The following is a 19,096-nucleotide window of genomic DNA, read 5'->3' as shown; positions in this document are numbered from 1 at the left end:
TAGCCTTGGTTCTTTTTAGTGGGGAATCATATTGGTGCTTGTTGTTATTGAGGTGACATTGTTTCTAAGCCATTTTAGTGGACAGAGATCACACACACACACACGCATTCTATATAATCATTTAAAATCATGAGTGCATTTTGATATTTTCAGTTCAGTTTTAACATCACAGTATTTTTTCAGCAATAAAATTGTATTTACCTGTACAAGGTACCATGCATTTAGTGCCAAACCTTCAAAGACTGAGGAGATAGAGCTTATATTCATCCTTTAGATAAAACAATGAGTATATATACTTACAGACTAAAACTGTACTAATCCTAAAATTCAGCTAATCCAGATATGAATATAAATAGAAGTTTTTTAAGTGCTGTTTGCTATAGGACCAAGGTATTCAACTGAATAAATTGAAAGATTGGAACGAAATAAATGAACACAAATATTACACATCTTTTTGAAAATTAAACAATCATCATTATAACTGAATGGATTAGAGCCAAAACTGAACGCATAATAATAAAAGTTGTTTAGGTAACATCAGGAGGTAACATAAATGAACTGATTTAATCATTCTCAAGATTAATTGATAATGGGCAATATTTTAGTTCTTATTTCTAAAGTCAAAAAAAGATAATAAAATATATTACTTAAATTTATGATACCATCAAGAACAGCAGACTGTTTTCAAAATCACAGTATTAACACTTCTTTTCTTTGACCCTATAACTGTCTCTTTTACGCTGCAGATCCTTATTTTTAGCATCATTTAATGTGATTACTTATTTTGTTTTATCCTGCGTAGAAGGAAAATGGTTTTAAAATGCCAGATTCATAGAAATACTGTTTTTGTGCCCCATTCTTTCCCCCTGTACAGGGCCAGGGTGCCCAGCCCTCGACTGCTGTAACTATTGTCTGCCGCTGGCTCACCGCTGCCTCTTCTTCAAAGAACAGCAGATGGGAGCCTTTCTGCTCAGTCAGAGACCTGAGTCATCCTTCACTCGTCCTCTCATCTCCATAGGCTATTCTGCCTTTCTCTGTCCTGCCCCAGCCGCTGCCACCACCTTTCTCCCCAAATCACAAACCTGCTACGATAACCACCTGACTGGCTTCCACTTTTAACCCAGTGAAATCCATTGTCTATACCAGGGGTCCCCAACCCCAGGCCACACACAAGTACTGGTCTGTGGCCTGTTAGGAACTGGGCGGCACAGCGGGAGGTGAGTGGTGGGCTGGGGAGCGAAGCTTCATCTGTATTTGCAGCCGCTCCCCAGCGCCAGCATCACCGCCCCAGCTCCGCCTCAGATCATCAGGCGTTAGATTCTCAGAGGAGCACCGGTCCCTGGTGCCACAAAGGTTGGGGACCCCTGGTCTATACAGTTATTAAAATGAACTTTTAAAAAATGCACAGCAGGTGATATCAGTATTTGATTTCGCAACTGGACTTTGGGTAAAATCCTGTGTCTTCGACCTCTCCTTACGCCACCCGCATCCTAGCCTCCGCGGCGCTCCAGCAGTCTGGGCCTCGGGCAGCCCCTGAGACGCTGACACCTCTGCTGTCTCCCGGTCTCCCCACTTGCAGTTCTGTTTGCGTGCAACACTCTTTCTCCCAATCTTCACGGGTCTGGTTCTTTCTCATCTAACAGGTCTTAGCCCAAATGTCAACTGTTGGGGAGGCCTTCTATGACCACCTTGTACAAAGCAACTCCCTTCCTCATCCCAGTCACCCTCCAGCACACCGTTTTCTTCACATTAGGTTTTGCAATGTATAATTACTTTTGTCTACTTGTTTGTTTACTTTATGACTGGTTTTCTCCACTAGAATATACGTTTTACGAGGGCTGGAGTAATATCTCTTAAGTTTACTGTTAAGTCCCAATATGTAGTTCATGTTAGAAACTCCATAAATATCTGTCGAATAGATGGGTGAGGCTTCATTGCCTCCTGAAGTGGTCCAGTCCAAGGAATTAAGCCCTAGAATGAAGATGAAAGGGTTGAGTACTTGTCGCTCTGCCTCTGGCGTACGATCGGTGTTAGAGAACTGAAAAGTCCCAGCAATACCTCGTTGTAAGGATGAAACAGGAAACCGAGATGGTCGGGGGCCCTCCTCGCTCTGCAGACCGCTCTTCCTAATCCACACCAGTGGCCCAGGCCTAAACGATCACCACTTGTTCATAGCCTGAGGAACTTTCATGGTCCATGGAAGCAAGAGCAGATGACAAACGTGTCCCAATGGATGCTTGAATACCTTTAACGCCTATCTGTAAATGCTGCTTTTAATGTAGGAAATCACATAGAATTGTTGATGTATTTGAACTGGTGCTAAGTCTTTGTTTACAGGTTCCAAACACTTAAACCTCACTACAGGGTGCTGTGTTGGTCCTTTATTTTATAGATCTACAGTGCTCTCTGAAATACTTACTGCTTCAGTAAAAAGAAGATAATTAGAAATGTAAGAAAGTTGTTATAAGTTTTCTAATTCATATTCTGAGATGAACAAGTATTTCAAAAGAAGTTTCAACTGACATGAATTCTAGTATATAAATGAAAACCTGAAGCTAACTCTAAAATTGAGCAAAATCTATTTTCTTAAATTCATGTAGACTCTCTCCAATGTCACATTTTCACTTCCAGAAAGACTGCCTTTTGATAAAAGAAAATGATAACACAAAGAAAGTAGATAGCCATATAAAAATAGATTCAGTGACTCTGAACCACAGCTAAGGAGAAAGGGGGAAAAAATGAAGATTATAAGTAGCTGGGACTCCATTTCTACAAATAGAATTAGCTAAAGTTAAATTAGACACATATCAAACAAGCAGGTGGTTTAAAGAACATAAAAAATAAGAGAGACACTATCTCCTTGATTCATGAGAAATTATGTAGTGGTCTACTATGAAAGAAGTGAATATTGAGATTTTTTAAGACGTGAGCTGATTCCAAGACTGTGACTACTCCCTACAAGTAGAATGTCTACATCCACACTTAATGAACATTTCAAAGAACTCTGGAGATTATTTTTTTCTTTTTTAAATTCAAGTATTTGAGGAAAACAGGAAAAAGTTTATGATTCGCACTAATGAGATAAAAGAACTTTTGAACACTTACTGTTTACTCAAGTATCTATTGGACAAAAGCAAATGTTCTGGAATAACTGTCTCTCAAGTAATAACGTGGTGAGCGTGAGCAGGTCTAACTGACATCTGGTTCTCTACGTGTTGACTCTTGTTCTCCTTGACCTCCCTTGAAGCCACCACCATATGTTCTCACCACCTTGACTCCCAAACTTCAAAAAAAATAAACTCCAAATCCTCTCTTCTGAGTTCCCTCAAATCCTCGTAATCCAGTTTTTCACTCCCAGTACCCTCCTGGCATCGCATTTTGTCAGGTCCCCTGTCCCCCCACCAATCAGCAGATTTGATGGCCTTTTCTCAGGCTCTGAGTCTATGGCATTAGCAACGTCCCTGAAATTCTCTCTCCTTGACACACTCCCTCGCTCCAGGCTGTCCTCACACCTGCCAAAGCCTTCTGCTTTTCTACCATGTTTCTCTTCTCTCCCCTTGCTCTCTTCTTTCTTGTTCTAGAAACTGTCCCTTGGTAATCATGTATACTTTCATAAATACAAATACCATCATATATGTCTTTTAAATTGCAGCGACATCAGTGGTCAATGTCTGAACTGTGGTGTGCTTAAATCACACCTAACAGTCTAATTCCAAGACTTGAAAGGGAAATGACATCTGAGGTACTCAAAATTATTTTTAAGATTACATTGTTTACTATGGTTAAGTATGAACTCCTGTGTTTCCCAACTACATGCTTTGATGAGGTAATGAAAAGCTCCCACAAAATAACGGATCTTCTGTAGTTATTTATTTATTTCTCTTTACAGAAACATTCTTTTAGTTGTCTCTGTGGCATTTCCTCTGATGTACCTCATATATGAGATTGAGTTATCATGTGTTAAGGCTTTTTTAAATGTTTGAAATCTAGCTACTGAATGGGATAGAAGCTTACGATATGATTCTATACCAAATTTAAGTAAGAAGTTTGAACTTTAAATATAATTAGATGCTATTGCAGGTAGGGGGAAATTTCACACCTCCTTCCTCCTGGTTCTTTTGTCTGGTCAATTTGTTAAATTGACACAAAACAGATTAACAGTAGGAAAAAAAATATTTAATTCATACAGATGAAAGTCTCACAGAAATTGCACCTAAAGAAATGACCAAAACAGTCAGCTTTTATACTTTTTAGATAAAGAAACAATAAGTTTGCGAGGAATTGACAGGATAAAGAAATTTAGGCTTGGATGCTTAACTTGGGATTAGGGTAGTAAATTAGTAAAGAAATAAAAAGGTTTGTTCATATAGACTTCTGGGCCCTGGTGATAAAGAAGTCTCTGTGCCTCCTGGTACAAGGTGGGTACCTTTAACAGGGAGATTTATTTCCTGCTTTCAGGGCACAGAGAGGAGCATCAGAGTATTCCTCTTGCACTGTTTCTCAAGTAACTTTTATTCAAATTAATCAGTATGCCAATTTACTATATTTGGGGGTGGCCTGCCCTGATCCCCAACACTATTGATGTTCTCGTTCAAATTCTAATTTGCAAAGAATAGTGCAGTTTATAAATATGTTATAGCACCAACAAATTAAGCGAGAACTATACTGATTTTATGAGCGTAACAAATATGTATCATTAGTTTGTACATTCACTTTTGTTTTATTTGTATAATATAAATTTTAGTCAAAGTCATATTGAAAGAAACTTACAGTTCTGCAATAGAAATTGCTATAAATTTTGAGATTATGCAAGTTCATAGTAAACCTAATGAATTCTATTAAAATGGGAAATAATACTTCATCTGTAGTCATCAAGAGTAACTGTAAGAGATTAAATTTGATGACCAGGAAAGGAAGCAATCAGTGTGCCGTTTGCCTGCAGGTAAATTGCCTTGTGTTAAACTGAATTCACTAGCTAAAGCAATTATTTTTCTGTAATATTTTCCCTTCAGAGGGTTACTGTAAATGACTCATGTAGCAAGCCAACAATAAAAAGAAATGATGTAAAATGTTTTATTATCAATAAAGTGCTATAACTGTGAAGGTAACTGAATGATACATGTAGTAAACAAACAACCAAAAAAAAAAAAAGGAAGTAAAATGTTTTATTAGTAATATAATCTGAGGCATACTTGTAATGGTACTTTGAATTCCTGAGTTGAGGAAAATCTAAAACTGTAGAGTAACTTGTCCTACTGACGTGAACTGAAAATTCTAAGTTCATGGTTCATATACATGTATAGCAGAGGATAATGAGAGAGGGTTTACCCACCATCAATGCTCAGAGAACTCTCAGGCTGGTTGTTTTCGGTCTCAGCCACATATAAGTTCAAGGGCTTTGCATTTCACTCCAGCTTACCCTGTTTTCCGAGTCCCAAACTCTATTTCTGGCACCTACAATCTCCCTGAGCCACAGAGGTGGGGACTGTCCTCACCCTTCTGTCCTCAGCCTCACTGACATTGCTCAATCACTGGACAGCCTCTGGGGCTCTGAGCAAAGACCACGTATAGCACCCCCTCCAACACGGTGCCCTGGAACTAGTAACAACAGAGCTTGCTCCAGGTGGTGGCTGGGAAATAAACAAAGTATCCGCAGGCCCCTGCAGGTCTAGTGTCCTGGTCCACGTGCCTCCTCGCCTTCACTCCATCACCACACCTCCTCCTTCCAGCTCTGCACAGGTGGAAGCTGTAATCTTTCATTCATTGGGGAATCTAGAGACTGGTTCCTCATCTATTCTTTTCAAAGTATTGTTATGACAAAAACATTATGATCTTAGCCCTTCTTGGCCCACACTCTACAAATACTAAAGGGCATCTCCTGAGGATTAAACACCTGGGCTGTTGTCTCTGCTAAGAGCTCTGCGTCAAGGATTGCCTTCTTTATTCCTTTGCTCTGTCTGTGTGAAATTTTCTGGAAACAACTGAGGAGGAAGGACCTAGCTCCCTTCGGAGCACGAAGAATCGTAAGGGGTTGGGAGAGAGAGTACACAGTAGGTAATGGGGTGGTACCAGGTCATAGCTAAAAGCACAGACTGCTAGGATCAAATTCCAGGTCTACCACTTAATAGGCAATTTATTTAATTTATTCATTAACCAAATTGGGCAATTTATTTCACCTCTCTGTGACTTACTTTTCTCACCTATATTAGTTGCTTATGGCTGCTCTATAACAAATTACCACAAATATGGTGTCTTACTCAACAGAAATTTACTCTCTCACAGTTCTGGAGGCCAGAAGTCTGAAATCAGTTTCACTGGGCTGAGATCAAGGTGTTGGCAGGTGCTATGCTCCCTCTGGAGCTTTCTTATTTCTTCCAGCTTCTAGTGGTGGCCAACATCCCTGGGCTTGTGGCCACATCACTCCGATCTCTGCCTCCATGGTCACGTCGCCTTCTCCTCTCCTTTCTTATGTCTAACCTCCCTCTGCTTGCCTCTCATGAGGTTACATGTGTTTACATTTAGGGTCCACTCAGGTCGTCTAAGTTAATGCCCCCATCTCATGAGCCTTAACTCAATCACATTTGCAAAGTCTTCTATTGCCATAGAAGATAAGATTCATGGGTTCCAGAGAGTAGGACTTACATGTGTTTGGGGAGGACCATTATTCGGTCTACTGTAAATTGGGTTGATGATAGTAAGTACATGAAAATTAAAAGATGTAATGTATGAAAAATGTTTTAGAAAAATGTCTAACGTGCAATAAAGCACTCAATAAATACCAGTCCATGATGGCGATATCGATGATGATGAAACAAACAAACAAAAAATTGCAGATGAAGAGTTTCAGAATGAACAAAATAAATTTTAAAATGAATATATGTAGAGGGTCTGATCTCTAGACTGTTGCTGTGTGCCTACCTTAAAATATTATTATTCAAAGGATTGTATCTCTACATCAAACAAGTATTACTCCACAATTTAGGCATGTGGTACATATAGCCATTATGGGTTTTGGGTTTTGTTACTTTTCATTCAAAATTTAAACCATTTTAACGATTTCATTCCTTTTTTATAATCCCTGAGGTGAAAATCAAAGACACAATGTGATACGATTATTTCCTTTTGTTCTCCTGTCTCCTGCCCACCTAGGATACAGATCTAATGACATTCAACATTTCTGTTCACCGGTCATGGTGGCGGGAACATGGCCCTGGCTGTGTCCGAAGAGTGCTGCCCCCGTCAGCCCACGGCATGTTGGATGACTACACGTATGTGTCCGTCACAGGCTGCATCGTGGACTTCCAGTACCTGGAGGTCATCCACAGTGCCATCCAAATACTCCTCTCTGTAAGTAGCACATTCGTGTCACTGTCTGGTCAGGACTCTCCTTTACTGGCGTTTTATATCGGAATCTTCCTTCCACACCCAGCTGGTAGGTGACACCATCCATAAGCACACAAAGAACCCTTTAAACAATGCAAACAGCAGTGCTATGCTAACATTGTACTTAATAGCAGGTTACATCTTTTCCTGTGGGCATCCAGACACTTTGTTTTTAGAACCAGCTAGTTGCTGGAGTTTCGAACTTGAGATAGAGTCCACATCATTCAATGAAATAGTATCTCTGTTTTCCAGGAGTGGTGCATTAGCCATTCACCATCTTGGGCTCTACTACTTACTTTTCTATTACTGCTTTTACTTCTAAGGCATTCTTTTACTAATGCACATTCATTCCAGAGAAAAGAAGGATAGAAACACACCCAATAGTTTGCTCAATCTAATGAACTTTATATTTCAAAAAATTATTCCTTAAGAAAACAAATCCCACCAAAGAGTCTTACATATTTCAGTAGAATTATGTGTCAGGATACAGTTCCACATAGAGCAACAGAGAGAGGAGATGGCTTGATTGAACCACAAAGGGTTTATGTGTTTGGAATTAAAATTAATTTGTTTCCACCAGACCATCCCACCCACAGTTAGATCAGAGTGTGAGTGGAATTAACTTAAGATATAGACCATCATCAAGAATGTTGTATTTTTGAGATCCAGCAAGTACTTGTTTGAGTCAATACACAATAAAGCCATTTTTAACCATGCTTTCACATAAACTAACCACCTCCATCTTTCTGTCCAACTGGTTAAAGTCAAGTGAGAAATATAGGATCAATAATAAATTAATAGATGATGGAAATATAGCAGGTGTATGTCAGTGAAGAATGTACCTTAGAAATGTTTCTAGAAAGAACTTTGAGAAATTCATACTATCGCTTCCTGTATTTGTTACCTACTGCTATGTAACAAAATATTCCAAAATGCAGTCACTTAAAACAATACCAATTTATTGCTTAGAGTTCTGTGGGTCAAGTATTTGGGCAAGACTCAGCTGGATAGTTCTTCTGCTCCGCGTGTGGTTGGCTAGGGTCACACACCTGAACTTTTCAACCAGGACATCTGCTGGGCCTACACGGTACAAGCAGGCGTCACTCATGCGTCTGGTGCCGGCTGTTGGCCCACATTCTCCTCCACAGCTTCTCTCTTTGCAGAGCACCTGACAGGCTTTCTTACAGCAAAGCACCAGAGTTCTGAGAGGGGAAGCCCAGGGCAGGCATTTATCAAGCCTCTGCAGGCAAACCTCGTTCTATTGCACTTCACTTCACTGTACCTTACAGATGCTGCATTTTTTTTTTTACAAATTGAAAGTTTATGGCAACCCTGCATCGAGCAAGTCTACTGGCACCATTTTTCCAACAGGCTCAGATGATGGTTAGCATTTCTCAGCAGTAAAATGTTTTTTATTAAGGTATGTACATTGTCTTTTTAGTCATAATTCTATTGCACACGTAATAGATGACAGTTTAGTTTAAACACGGGGAAACCCAAAATTCGTGTGACTCACTTTATTGCGATACTCACTTTATTTTGGTGGTCAGGACCGAACCCCTAATATATCCGAGGTAGGCCTGTACCTGAGTAATGCTTACTCTTGTCCCACTGACTACAGGTGCTCACATGCTGATATGACCAAGCCCAGCATCATTTTGGGAGGGGGCTAGAGAAAAGTGAGCATATTAGGGAAAACAGCTCACTTGAGCCTCAAGATGTAGCAGTCTTATCTCACTTAATTAATTACTGTTCTTTAACCTGCATATGTCATGTTTTAACATAGTGTTTTAGAGCACATTTTCATTAGAAGTTTTTAGAAAGACAAAAGATTAGAATTTTTCAAAATGACAGCTCTTTCAGTGTTCTTATTCAATGAAAGCCAAATTCGACATTGAATTCAAAGTAGGAGGTTGTACCTCAAAGTTAAGGAATTTTCTTGCAGAGATATAACAGGGAATCTGCTTATTCTTGGTTTCTATATCACTTTTACAAGTTTAAATATAATATACTATTATTTATCTTCCCCTATTCTCTGGTCTTTTTTTAATCTTCTAGCAGTTACAGTGTGGCTATATATATATACATATCTTTGTAGTAAAGAGTGGAGGCAAATTTTCAATCTATTTCATGGTAAGAGAGTGCTCTATTATCATATACTAGATTCTAAAGGTTCTTGTGGAATTGTTTTTCTAGAATCTTTCATATGTGGGCAGAGCCTCTTCTTTTTAAAATTATTCATAGCGAATTGCTAAGCCATTTCAAAGAATGATGGCATAGTGCCCAAATCCTTATAATGCAGCAGAATCCTCTAAAATCAAAAAGTCATTTCCCCACAGTAACTCCAATTCAAATGAATGGTAAGGTGGAAAGTATTTATTTGATAAGGAGCTGAACTGTCACATAAAAACCTATGCAAAAGAGAAATACGAAATGAAGTGTATGTTGCCACCTAAAAGTACTTGTCATTTATAAATGAATTCCTCAGCATGTTATTTTAGTGAACATTCAAAGCTGTCTACCTGCATACATAGTCAGGACTATACTGTTTAGCCTTCCGGCAAGAAAAGGATTAGGTGCTGATCTCTGACTTTTCTTGTGTAGTAAACCTGAGACAAGACTTCCAATATTTTTCTTTTTATATTACAATGAAATATATCCTGAATTTGTTTCAGAACTATCAAATTATGTATTGTCTTAGATTTTAGATCGGTTGCTTGTATTTTCCACTTAATGTGAATATATTTACAATGATTAGAATTGCGGGTTTTTAATCTAACAATAAGGGAGTAGTTCCTTGATGAGTTGCCTACGTGCACTGAGATCTCAGCCTTATTACTGAAAAATGGGAATGGCGATTGCAATATTTAATAGCCTTTGTTGCAGCGGCAACAGCTAAGCAAACAGACACAGAGCTTTGAGATGGGGTAGGGTCCCCAGGCCCTACTGCCCCTTACATTGCGGAAGTGCAGAACTCTCCAGAAGAACATAGGAGAGGGTCTGAAGGAGGTGGCCAGGATGGTGGCGGGGGTCCCTCTGGGTTTATGGCTATAGACGACTTACTCACTTTATCACTGGAAGTTTGTACCTTTTGACCTCCTTTGCCCACTTCACCCGCCTTCTCCAGCCCGAACCACCAATCTGTCTCTGTATCTGTGAGCCTGGTTTTTGTTATTGTTGTTGTTTTTAGATTCTGCACATAAGTGAGATCATATAGTATTTATCTTTCTTTGTCAGACTTATTTTGCTTAGCATAATGCCCTCAAGGTCCATCCATATTGTAGCAAACGGCAAAATTTCACTCCTTTTTATGGCCAAATAATATTATCTTTCTAATGGATAATACATTCACTTAGTTAAAAAACATAGAAATACATTTAGTGAAAAACTCCCTCCCACCTTGTGCCTGGTTCCCCCATCTCTGCCCCTCAATAAGCAACCAGTTTTGTTTTGTGTGTTCATCACTGCTATGCATATGAGTACGCATCTTTATGCAAATACAATAAAATATGACTCTTTATTCTTATTTTTCCCCGACAACATATGACATGTACGCTTTTGGAATCTTCCCCTTTTTTACTTATGATATATTTTCGAGTTATTTCCATATTAGTACATCAGTGTTTCATTATTTAATGATCCCTTATTGATGGACATTTGGACTGTTAACCTCATCCAAATATAACAATGATTTTTGGATATATATATGCACATATATAACATAATATATAATACATAATAAATATCAATTATGTATTATAATTATATGTAACTATTATACACAGCATTTTATCACTGACTCTCTGGTCTACATAGAAGAATGAAAGTTCCTTGAAAGCTAGAACTGTGTCATTTTTTTACTTGTTCATTTCTGTTATCCCAGTAACTAGGAGAGTGATGGCACATAAAATTTGTCGAATGAATAAATGACCAACGAAGGAGGGATTCTCAAGTCTGAAACGGATAAAAACAAAAGAAAGAATCCGTTGATCAAAAACCCAGTAGGGGTGAATGCACAGAAAAATGCAGGAGCCAGAGAGAAGGTGCCCTTAGTCTGGAAAATGAAGGGAATGTGGATAAAAATGGTGTGCACTGCGCGTGGCACAAGAGAGCTCAGAGCTGCGCATTGCTAGCACAGTCCTCCCCCGCTTATCCGTGGTTTTGCTTTCTGTCGTTTCAGTCAATCGAGGTCTGAAAACATTAATTGGAAAATTCCAGAAATAAACAGTTCATACGTTTTAAATTGCACGCAGTTCTGCGTAGCGTAGGTGATGAAATCTCTCATTGTCCTGATACGTTCTGCCCTGAATGTGACTCATCCGTTTGTCCAGCGTCTCCATGCTGTAGAGAAGCCACCTACCCGTTAGTCACTTAGTGGTCATCTCAGTTATCAGCTCGACTGTGGTGATTTCACAGTGCTTATGTTCAAGTCACCCTTATTTTACTTCACAGTGGCCCCAAAGCACAGGGGTAGTGATGCCGGAAATTCGTGTAGGCCAAAGAAAAGCTGCAAAGTGCTTCCCTGAAGTGAAAAGGTGAAAATTCTTGACTTAATAAGGAAAGAAAAAAATCATATGCTGAGGTCGCCAAGGTCTATGGTAAGAATAAATCTATCCATGAAATTGTGAAGAAGGAAGAAAATCTGTGCTCTTTTTGCTGACACATCTCAAACTGCAAAAATTATAGCCAGAGTATGTGATAAGCGCTTAGTTAAGATGGGAAAGGCGTTAAAACTGTGGGCGGAAGACATGAACAGAAAAGGTGTTTCGATTGACAGCAGTGTCTTGAAAGCATTGAGCCTAGAGGAAGACTTTAGCAAGGGACCCCTGAAGCGACACCAAGCTATGTACTGCAAATGAGGGATGGTTACACAGATTCAGGAATGGTTTGGCATCTTACCATCTCTCATCGTCACGAGGAGGGTGAGTACAGTACGATAAGATATTTTGAGAGAAAGAGCATATCACATAACTTGTATTACAGTATATTGTTATCATTTTTCTATGTCATTATTAGTTGTCGTTAATCTCTTACTATGCCTAAGTTGTAAATCAAACATTATCATAGGTATGTATATACCTATGTACATACAGGTTTCGAGCATCCACTGGAGTCTTGGAACGTATGCCCAAGGATAAAGGGGACAACTGTCCTTCTGGTATTATTACAATTGCTCTTTCATTGTCCCTGTCCTACTGGACTGGTCCTTCTTCAAAGGCCAAAAGACTTCATCCTGGCGATGCACTATTTATTGAATTTAGTTCTTTAATCTCACACCTGACACCCATTTCCTACATGAAAAATGCCATTCCTATGATCCTCATAGGACACACAATCATAAATCCCTATTCTGAGGTCCACAGTTTTATTTTCTATGTATTTTCCTTATTCTGGCCCCCTAGAAGTTTTGCCTACTTCTGCCTCTCAAGCATATTTTGACTGACTGAGTATATTTCATCTTTTCATGAAAAATCTCAGAATTACCACAGTGAACAAGGATTGAAGTAGCCAGTGAAAGGCCATTAGGAAGCTGTGACTCTGACTCCCAATTTACCCTACATCCCTAATGCCGAGGGCCATGCCAATTCAGCATGGCCACTAATTCAGAATTGTAGAGTAAATTGCTGTATACGTTTTCTGGATTTTAGATTTACAAACGCAAAGTGCATAACTTTTAAACATTGGATGTAATTTAACAAGACTGTGTTTTGATTTTGTTTCATACACTTTGGTAAAGGGAACCTATCCGGAAAACATCCTTCCAGGTTATTCCCGATTTAGATGTTGTTTCTTTGGATGGCGAGGGCGCCCAGATGCAGGGAAAAGAAACATTAATTTGCTCCAAGACTGCGACTCCACCTTTGAATTTCTACTTCCACATCCGTAGAGTCTTTATTTTGAGAGTGACTTCACTGATTTAGCCTGTCTTGGTTGCTAAACTTTGCTACTATAAGGAGAGTATCGAAACAGCTTCTGGTGAAAATTTAAAACTATGGCCATTTCAATTATAAGCACTGTGCTGTACATGTTTTCAAATCAGATATTCACTTTGGAAATTTAACACCACAGATTTAAAGTGGAAACATATATACAAAATTGAATATGACAACGCAAAATATAGTATGTTTTTTATTTTACTAGAAGCAATAGATTAAATGTTTCTGGTGGATTCGCTTGCCCTTTAATCTCATTCTACAGTGCTATATTTTACTTGTTTAATTCCCAAATGTCTGAACATGAATCATACAAAACTAAAATAAAAATAGTAACTAAAAGTCATATTTGCATCATATATTGATGGCAAATGGTCATTATCCATAACACATGGTGAAATCATTTAAATGAACAATAACATGAAATTTTAATAATTAAATCAATTTATAAAATGAATAAATGTAACACATAAGAGAAAACACAAATTGTAAACAAAGTTATGGAATATGATTATTCTTGATAGTAACTTGATGTGTGCAAATTAAATTTTTAAATTATTTCATTTAGCAACTTTTAAAGTAATAAATAGCATTAATCGTAAATTGTTACTCAGTTATTGGTAAAAGCATTCTTTATTGTAAAAACCATTAAAATGTCCACAACTTTGGGCCCTGTAACCCCATTCAGTAGAATTTCTCCTAAGAAAAATGATTTGATAGGAACAAAAAACTGCCTGCATAATGTTCTTTTCACTGTTATTTATAGGTATGTTTAACCTATATTGTAAAACCTGAGTATGTCTAAAGATATGCTGTTAAAGAGATACTATAACAATATATCAACATGATTATTAGACAGATAACAATAACTATGTTAATTTTTGAGGCCATACGTATACCATGAAAAGGAATTTACAATTTAAATAAGCAATCAAGAAAAAGAGGTAAGATTTTAAAAAAGTAAAAAGATGTGTATGTTTCCCCCAAAAAGGATTTTAATGTTGTATCACATTTTCAGTAATACCATTTAATCATCATATGACTTGTATAGAAGAGTGGAACAGATGTAATGGTTGTTTTTAGATTATTAAACATTCCCAAATCTCATCCTATTTATTTGATCATTGAAGGCACTTTTAAATCTTAGTTATTACTAGATATTCTATTTCAGTGGACTGCCAGTTCTGAGGTCAATAAGTCAATAATGAATATGCATTTTATGGCCATTTTTAATTTTTTAAGATTAGTTATTTTTAGATAAACAGATTTATGTACTCATGTTAACTATTAATCAATGTACATATATTTTAAAGGAGCTCATTTTTATAACTAGCTGACAAATCCTAATCTCTAAACCTGGAAGAGATCTTTTAAACTCAGCTTATCTATCTCTCTTTGGAGTCAGTTTTACATATACATTGTCTTGAATCCTTGCTGTCAAGATATTCTCCTTTATATCTGATAGGCGACAAATCTCATTCTTTAATGTCTTTGGAGGTCGTCACCATGGCGGGAGCTGGGAATCAGTGCTCAGAAAATTGGTTTTCCCTCATCCCTATGTTCTTTGCATTGCATTTATCTAGTCACATCAACATTCTCCACTGTTCTCTGTCCTTCATATCAGACACATTCAGCGTAAAGATAAATTAAATCTCAGCAGAGAAGGGTGAAGTAGCATTAGACCACAAGGTATCCTGTGGAATTCTTATCCAAAAGTCTGTATGGGTATCTGTTCCATCTGCTTAAAGTAAATGGCACGGTGACAGGAGCAGATGATACTATTGCTAGTTCAGTAACATGCACTCACACAGTGTGAGAATGCAAGTCAGAAGATAAGCTTTTAAAATAACTTCCAATTGCTATCAGTGATGGTGGGTTTCTTTTTGTTTGATTTCTGTGTTAACATTTGCATTTATTTAACAAACTGTTAGTATGTGCTTGGAGCTGCTCTGAGTGTTTTACAAATATGAACTCACTTAATCCTCAAAATGACCTAAGAAATAGGTGTTATTTTATTCATTATTTTATAAATGTGAAAACTGAGACACACAGAGAGGTTAAATAATTTGCCCAAGATCATGCAGCCGGTGACCGAGTAAAGCTAGACCTCAAACCCAGGCAGATGGGCTCAAGAGTGCACAGTCCTAACCACTTTGCTGAGCTTCCTCATGACAGTGGAAAGAGAATCTCCAGCTTTCTCATAGCCCTTTGCTGAGCTCAGTGGTAAACTCTCTCAGAGCTATAAGACTGAGACTCTCCTGTTGTATTGATGGGGTTTGCTTGGCAACTCCAGTCAGTATTTGAAAATAAGAAAGAGCGTGATATGGTAGTTTAAAGATTCATGCAGTGAATAGTTCAGACTGTTGCCTTTCACCCTTGAAAACATCTCCTAACCATCTTTTTGTTATTAAAAAAAATGGAAGATTTCAGCACTTGGAAAATGCTAAGTACATCGGATTCCTTATTTTCTTGCTTGCTCGCTGGAGCTTTCTCAGTGCTGGTAAGAGGAAGGGAATCATGGCCAACCTCTCCTACCCTAAATTCTTCCTAGAATCACCTTTTCCTCTGAGAATTCATTTTTATATGAAATTGATGCTTCCTGCCTGTATCAAATATTGAGCAATTTCTAAATGCGAACTAGAAGTATTAAGTATTTAGATCAGTTACTCTCTGTACACCATCTCTGGTCTCTTATTGAATTCCACCCTCAGAAAACTGAATCAACAGTGTATCTACACTTCCATAAAGGAATCATTTATTGGACCATCAAAATATTGAAAAGAGTATGTAGTTGTGGGGAAGAATTACTATGTCAATAATACTGAGAAGCCTCTGGCAGAACCATTTGCATTTAGGAACCAGAATGTACCTGGTCAGTACGAAGTTTGAAAGTGTTTGTTTGGCAAATGTAATTTAAGTTATTTCTTTCCCAGCATGCATGCCTATGCAGTGCGTTCATTCTGTCTTTGAAGTGTGCATACATTATTAAAGGCTTTACTGAGATACAATTCACACACCATACACTTCACTCATTTAAAGTGTACAATTCAATAGTTTTCAGTATATTCACAGATATGTGCAACCATTGCCACAATTTTACAGATATTCATCACCTTAAAAAGAAACCTAAACCCTTGAGCTATCACTTCTTATCTTCTCTTCTTAAGCCTTTGTCTTCTATAGATTTGCTTATTCTGGACATTCCATATAAGGGAAACCATATAATATACGGTGTTTTGCGTCTGGCTTCTTTCTCTTAGCGTGTTGTCACGGTTCACTCATGTAGCATATATCAGGACGTCATTCCTTTTTATGGCTGAATAATATCTTATCATATACTTTTAATATTTTTTTCTGTTATAGAGACATGTACAATATTCAGCAAAATTTTCAGGACTACAATTCACATTCGTAAAGCCCTCACCTGCCCACCAGTAAAACCCTAAGTGGAATTTAGACAATCTACCATACATTTTGTTTACATATAGATCCGTGTTTTGGAAACATCTGGGCTATAGACAGCAATTCTGAGCTCTTTATATAAATTGTTGATCTTACATAAATCTAAGATTAATATCTGTCACTTGTACTCAGCAACTATGGGCTTTAACAACTTAAAACACGTGAGCATTTGAAGTTTATATTCCTCTCGTATCATAGCATTCTCATTAATAATATATTGGATTTTAGTTCATATGTTAATCAGTTATCACAGATATTTGTTTCTCAAACCACAAGTTCCATACCATTTCCTAACAATAGAATTAAGTGTCCCAAGGCCCAGATGCTCATAATTATCCCACACATGTTTTCAGGTCTTCATAAATTATTACTGTCCTACTAGTTTCAAATAATCTGGTAAACATTGACTATTTAGTGCAAAAGCGAGCTATGACATTTGGTAGACCTAAATACAGTTTCATCAAAGAAATGCAAAGCTTAATTAGAAATCATATCTAGCATAAAAACCATTAATATAGATAATATGAGATATGTTTAGTAATTAATCAAGACAAACATTGTGACTGTAGGCTCATGGAGATATTAGAAGCGAGAAAGCTAACTTTATTGAAGCTTTACTTGGGGTAATTTAACATCATTCAGATGCTGGCAGACATTTTATCTTTAGCCCTAGGTAGGAATAATTATGAGATTGGGGGGCAGGGGAAAGTAGCTTTCATAATAACAAGAATTAATTCAAAAACATTTGCACTCTCCCTTTAACCAAATTTTGTATAAATTCCATAAAGAAAATCTTGTCATGTCATTTTTATATTCTTTTCTAAATGAAAACAGGCAGTTTATATTTTTTTCTAAATGAAAACAGGCAGTTTATCATTCATTCAGAAAAACATACTCAGTAAGCCCTTGCTATGTACGAAGCACCGTGCTAAGTGCTTTGGAGATGAGAGGATGGAATTAAACTAAACAAAGTTGAACTTGACATATCCACACCATGTTACCTTTCAGCCTACAAGGGGAGATCAGATAGACCATCAAAGTGCCAGAACAGGACAGAAAATGAGACAGGACAGATAATTAAGATTCTAAGTACCTCCAGGGTTCACAGGAGAAAGTAGTATTCAAGGAAGCTGGGATTTTTCATTTCAGCCCAAAGAATTTACTTTCGGAAGTGAATTTTTTTTTTAATGGACCAAACTTTATTTCAAGGACATCCCAAATGCATTACTGGTGGGGTTACATAAATCTCTTTGGATACATGAAAAATATATATATATGTATATATATATATATATATATATATATATATATATATATATATGTGTGTGTGTGTGTGTGTGTGTGTGTGTGTGTGTGTGTATATATATACACACACACACACACATACACACACACACATATACATATACATATACACACATACATACATACATATACTTACTTTTATTTATTTATTTATTTATTTATTTATTTATTTATTTATTTATTTTAAGCATGTCACAAATGACAAAAAAGGAAGCATTCGGCAGAGCAAAAACAAGCAACGGGCTGATTGTCCTAACAAGAAGGCAGAGAAACTTTTTCTGGAGTTCACAGTCCCAGGAAATAGAGCTGCCTTTGCCAAAGAGAGGTCCAGACACGGGTTTTGATAAATTCTTATTACAACTTGTCAAAGGCAAGCTCAAAGAAAACCAAGGTCCGGATTTCCCATGGCTACAATTGGATCTTGCAACGGAGAGAACCTTTGGTTACTTTCACATGTGTTCCATGCAGAAGGAACAGCGTAAGCAGAGAGAGGAAAATAAGAAACCAGGGGAATAGTGAGTAGTTCACTTTGGCATAAGTAAAGAGTATATGCAAAGAAGTAGTGACTTAATTTGGAAAGAAAGGTTAATGGATAATGGAGGCTCTTGAATGCCAGGTTAAGACTCTGGGCCTTTACTTGAAGTGAAATAAAGAGCTATTTTGGTTTATAAGCAGGAAAGTGTCATACACAGGACTCTGATTTCAAGAAGCTATTCTAACAGGCACGTGCAAGATGGAGCAGATAAGCAGGAACACATATCAGGATATTCTTATAATAGTCTGGGCCCAAATGCCCCAGAGCGTCCTTAACATACCTGTCTTACACATTGAATCCCAAGAAGGATTCCATGGTGACATAAGTTTGATTGATGTCATGTTACATCCACTTCTTAGAGATTCACTATATAAATTGGTATATTAAAGTTTCTGAGAAATCTTACTGTTTAAAAAAAAAACATGAAAATCAAAGACTGAGGGACTCCTCCAGAATAAAGAAGACTGAGGAAACGTGA

At 37.5% G+C, this 19,096-nt stretch overlaps 1 protein-coding gene across 2 annotated transcripts in view; it reads left to right on the top strand.

Moving 5' to 3' along the window:
• The window catches only part of NKAIN3 (sodium/potassium transporting ATPase interacting 3), a 479,207-nt gene that overhangs the window by 353,740 nt on the left and 106,371 nt on the right, over positions 1 to 19,096 (top strand). For both annotated transcript variants that reach the window (XM_039868858.1, XM_039868857.1), the window contains exon 4: positions 7,150 to 7,347. In XM_039868858.1, the coding sequence (XP_039724792.1) occupies positions 7,150 to 7,347 (198 nt within the window). The remainder of the gene's footprint in view (positions 1 to 7,149; positions 7,348 to 19,096) is intronic.

The sequence above is a fragment of the Pteropus medius genome, unplaced genomic scaffold (assembly GCF_902729225.1).
Source record: "Pteropus medius unplaced genomic scaffold, Ma_sr-lr_union100, whole genome shotgun sequence".
Lineage (NCBI taxonomy): Eukaryota > Metazoa > Chordata > Mammalia > Chiroptera > Pteropodidae > Pteropus > Pteropus medius.
This window is presented reverse-complemented; position numbering and strand designations above follow the sequence as displayed.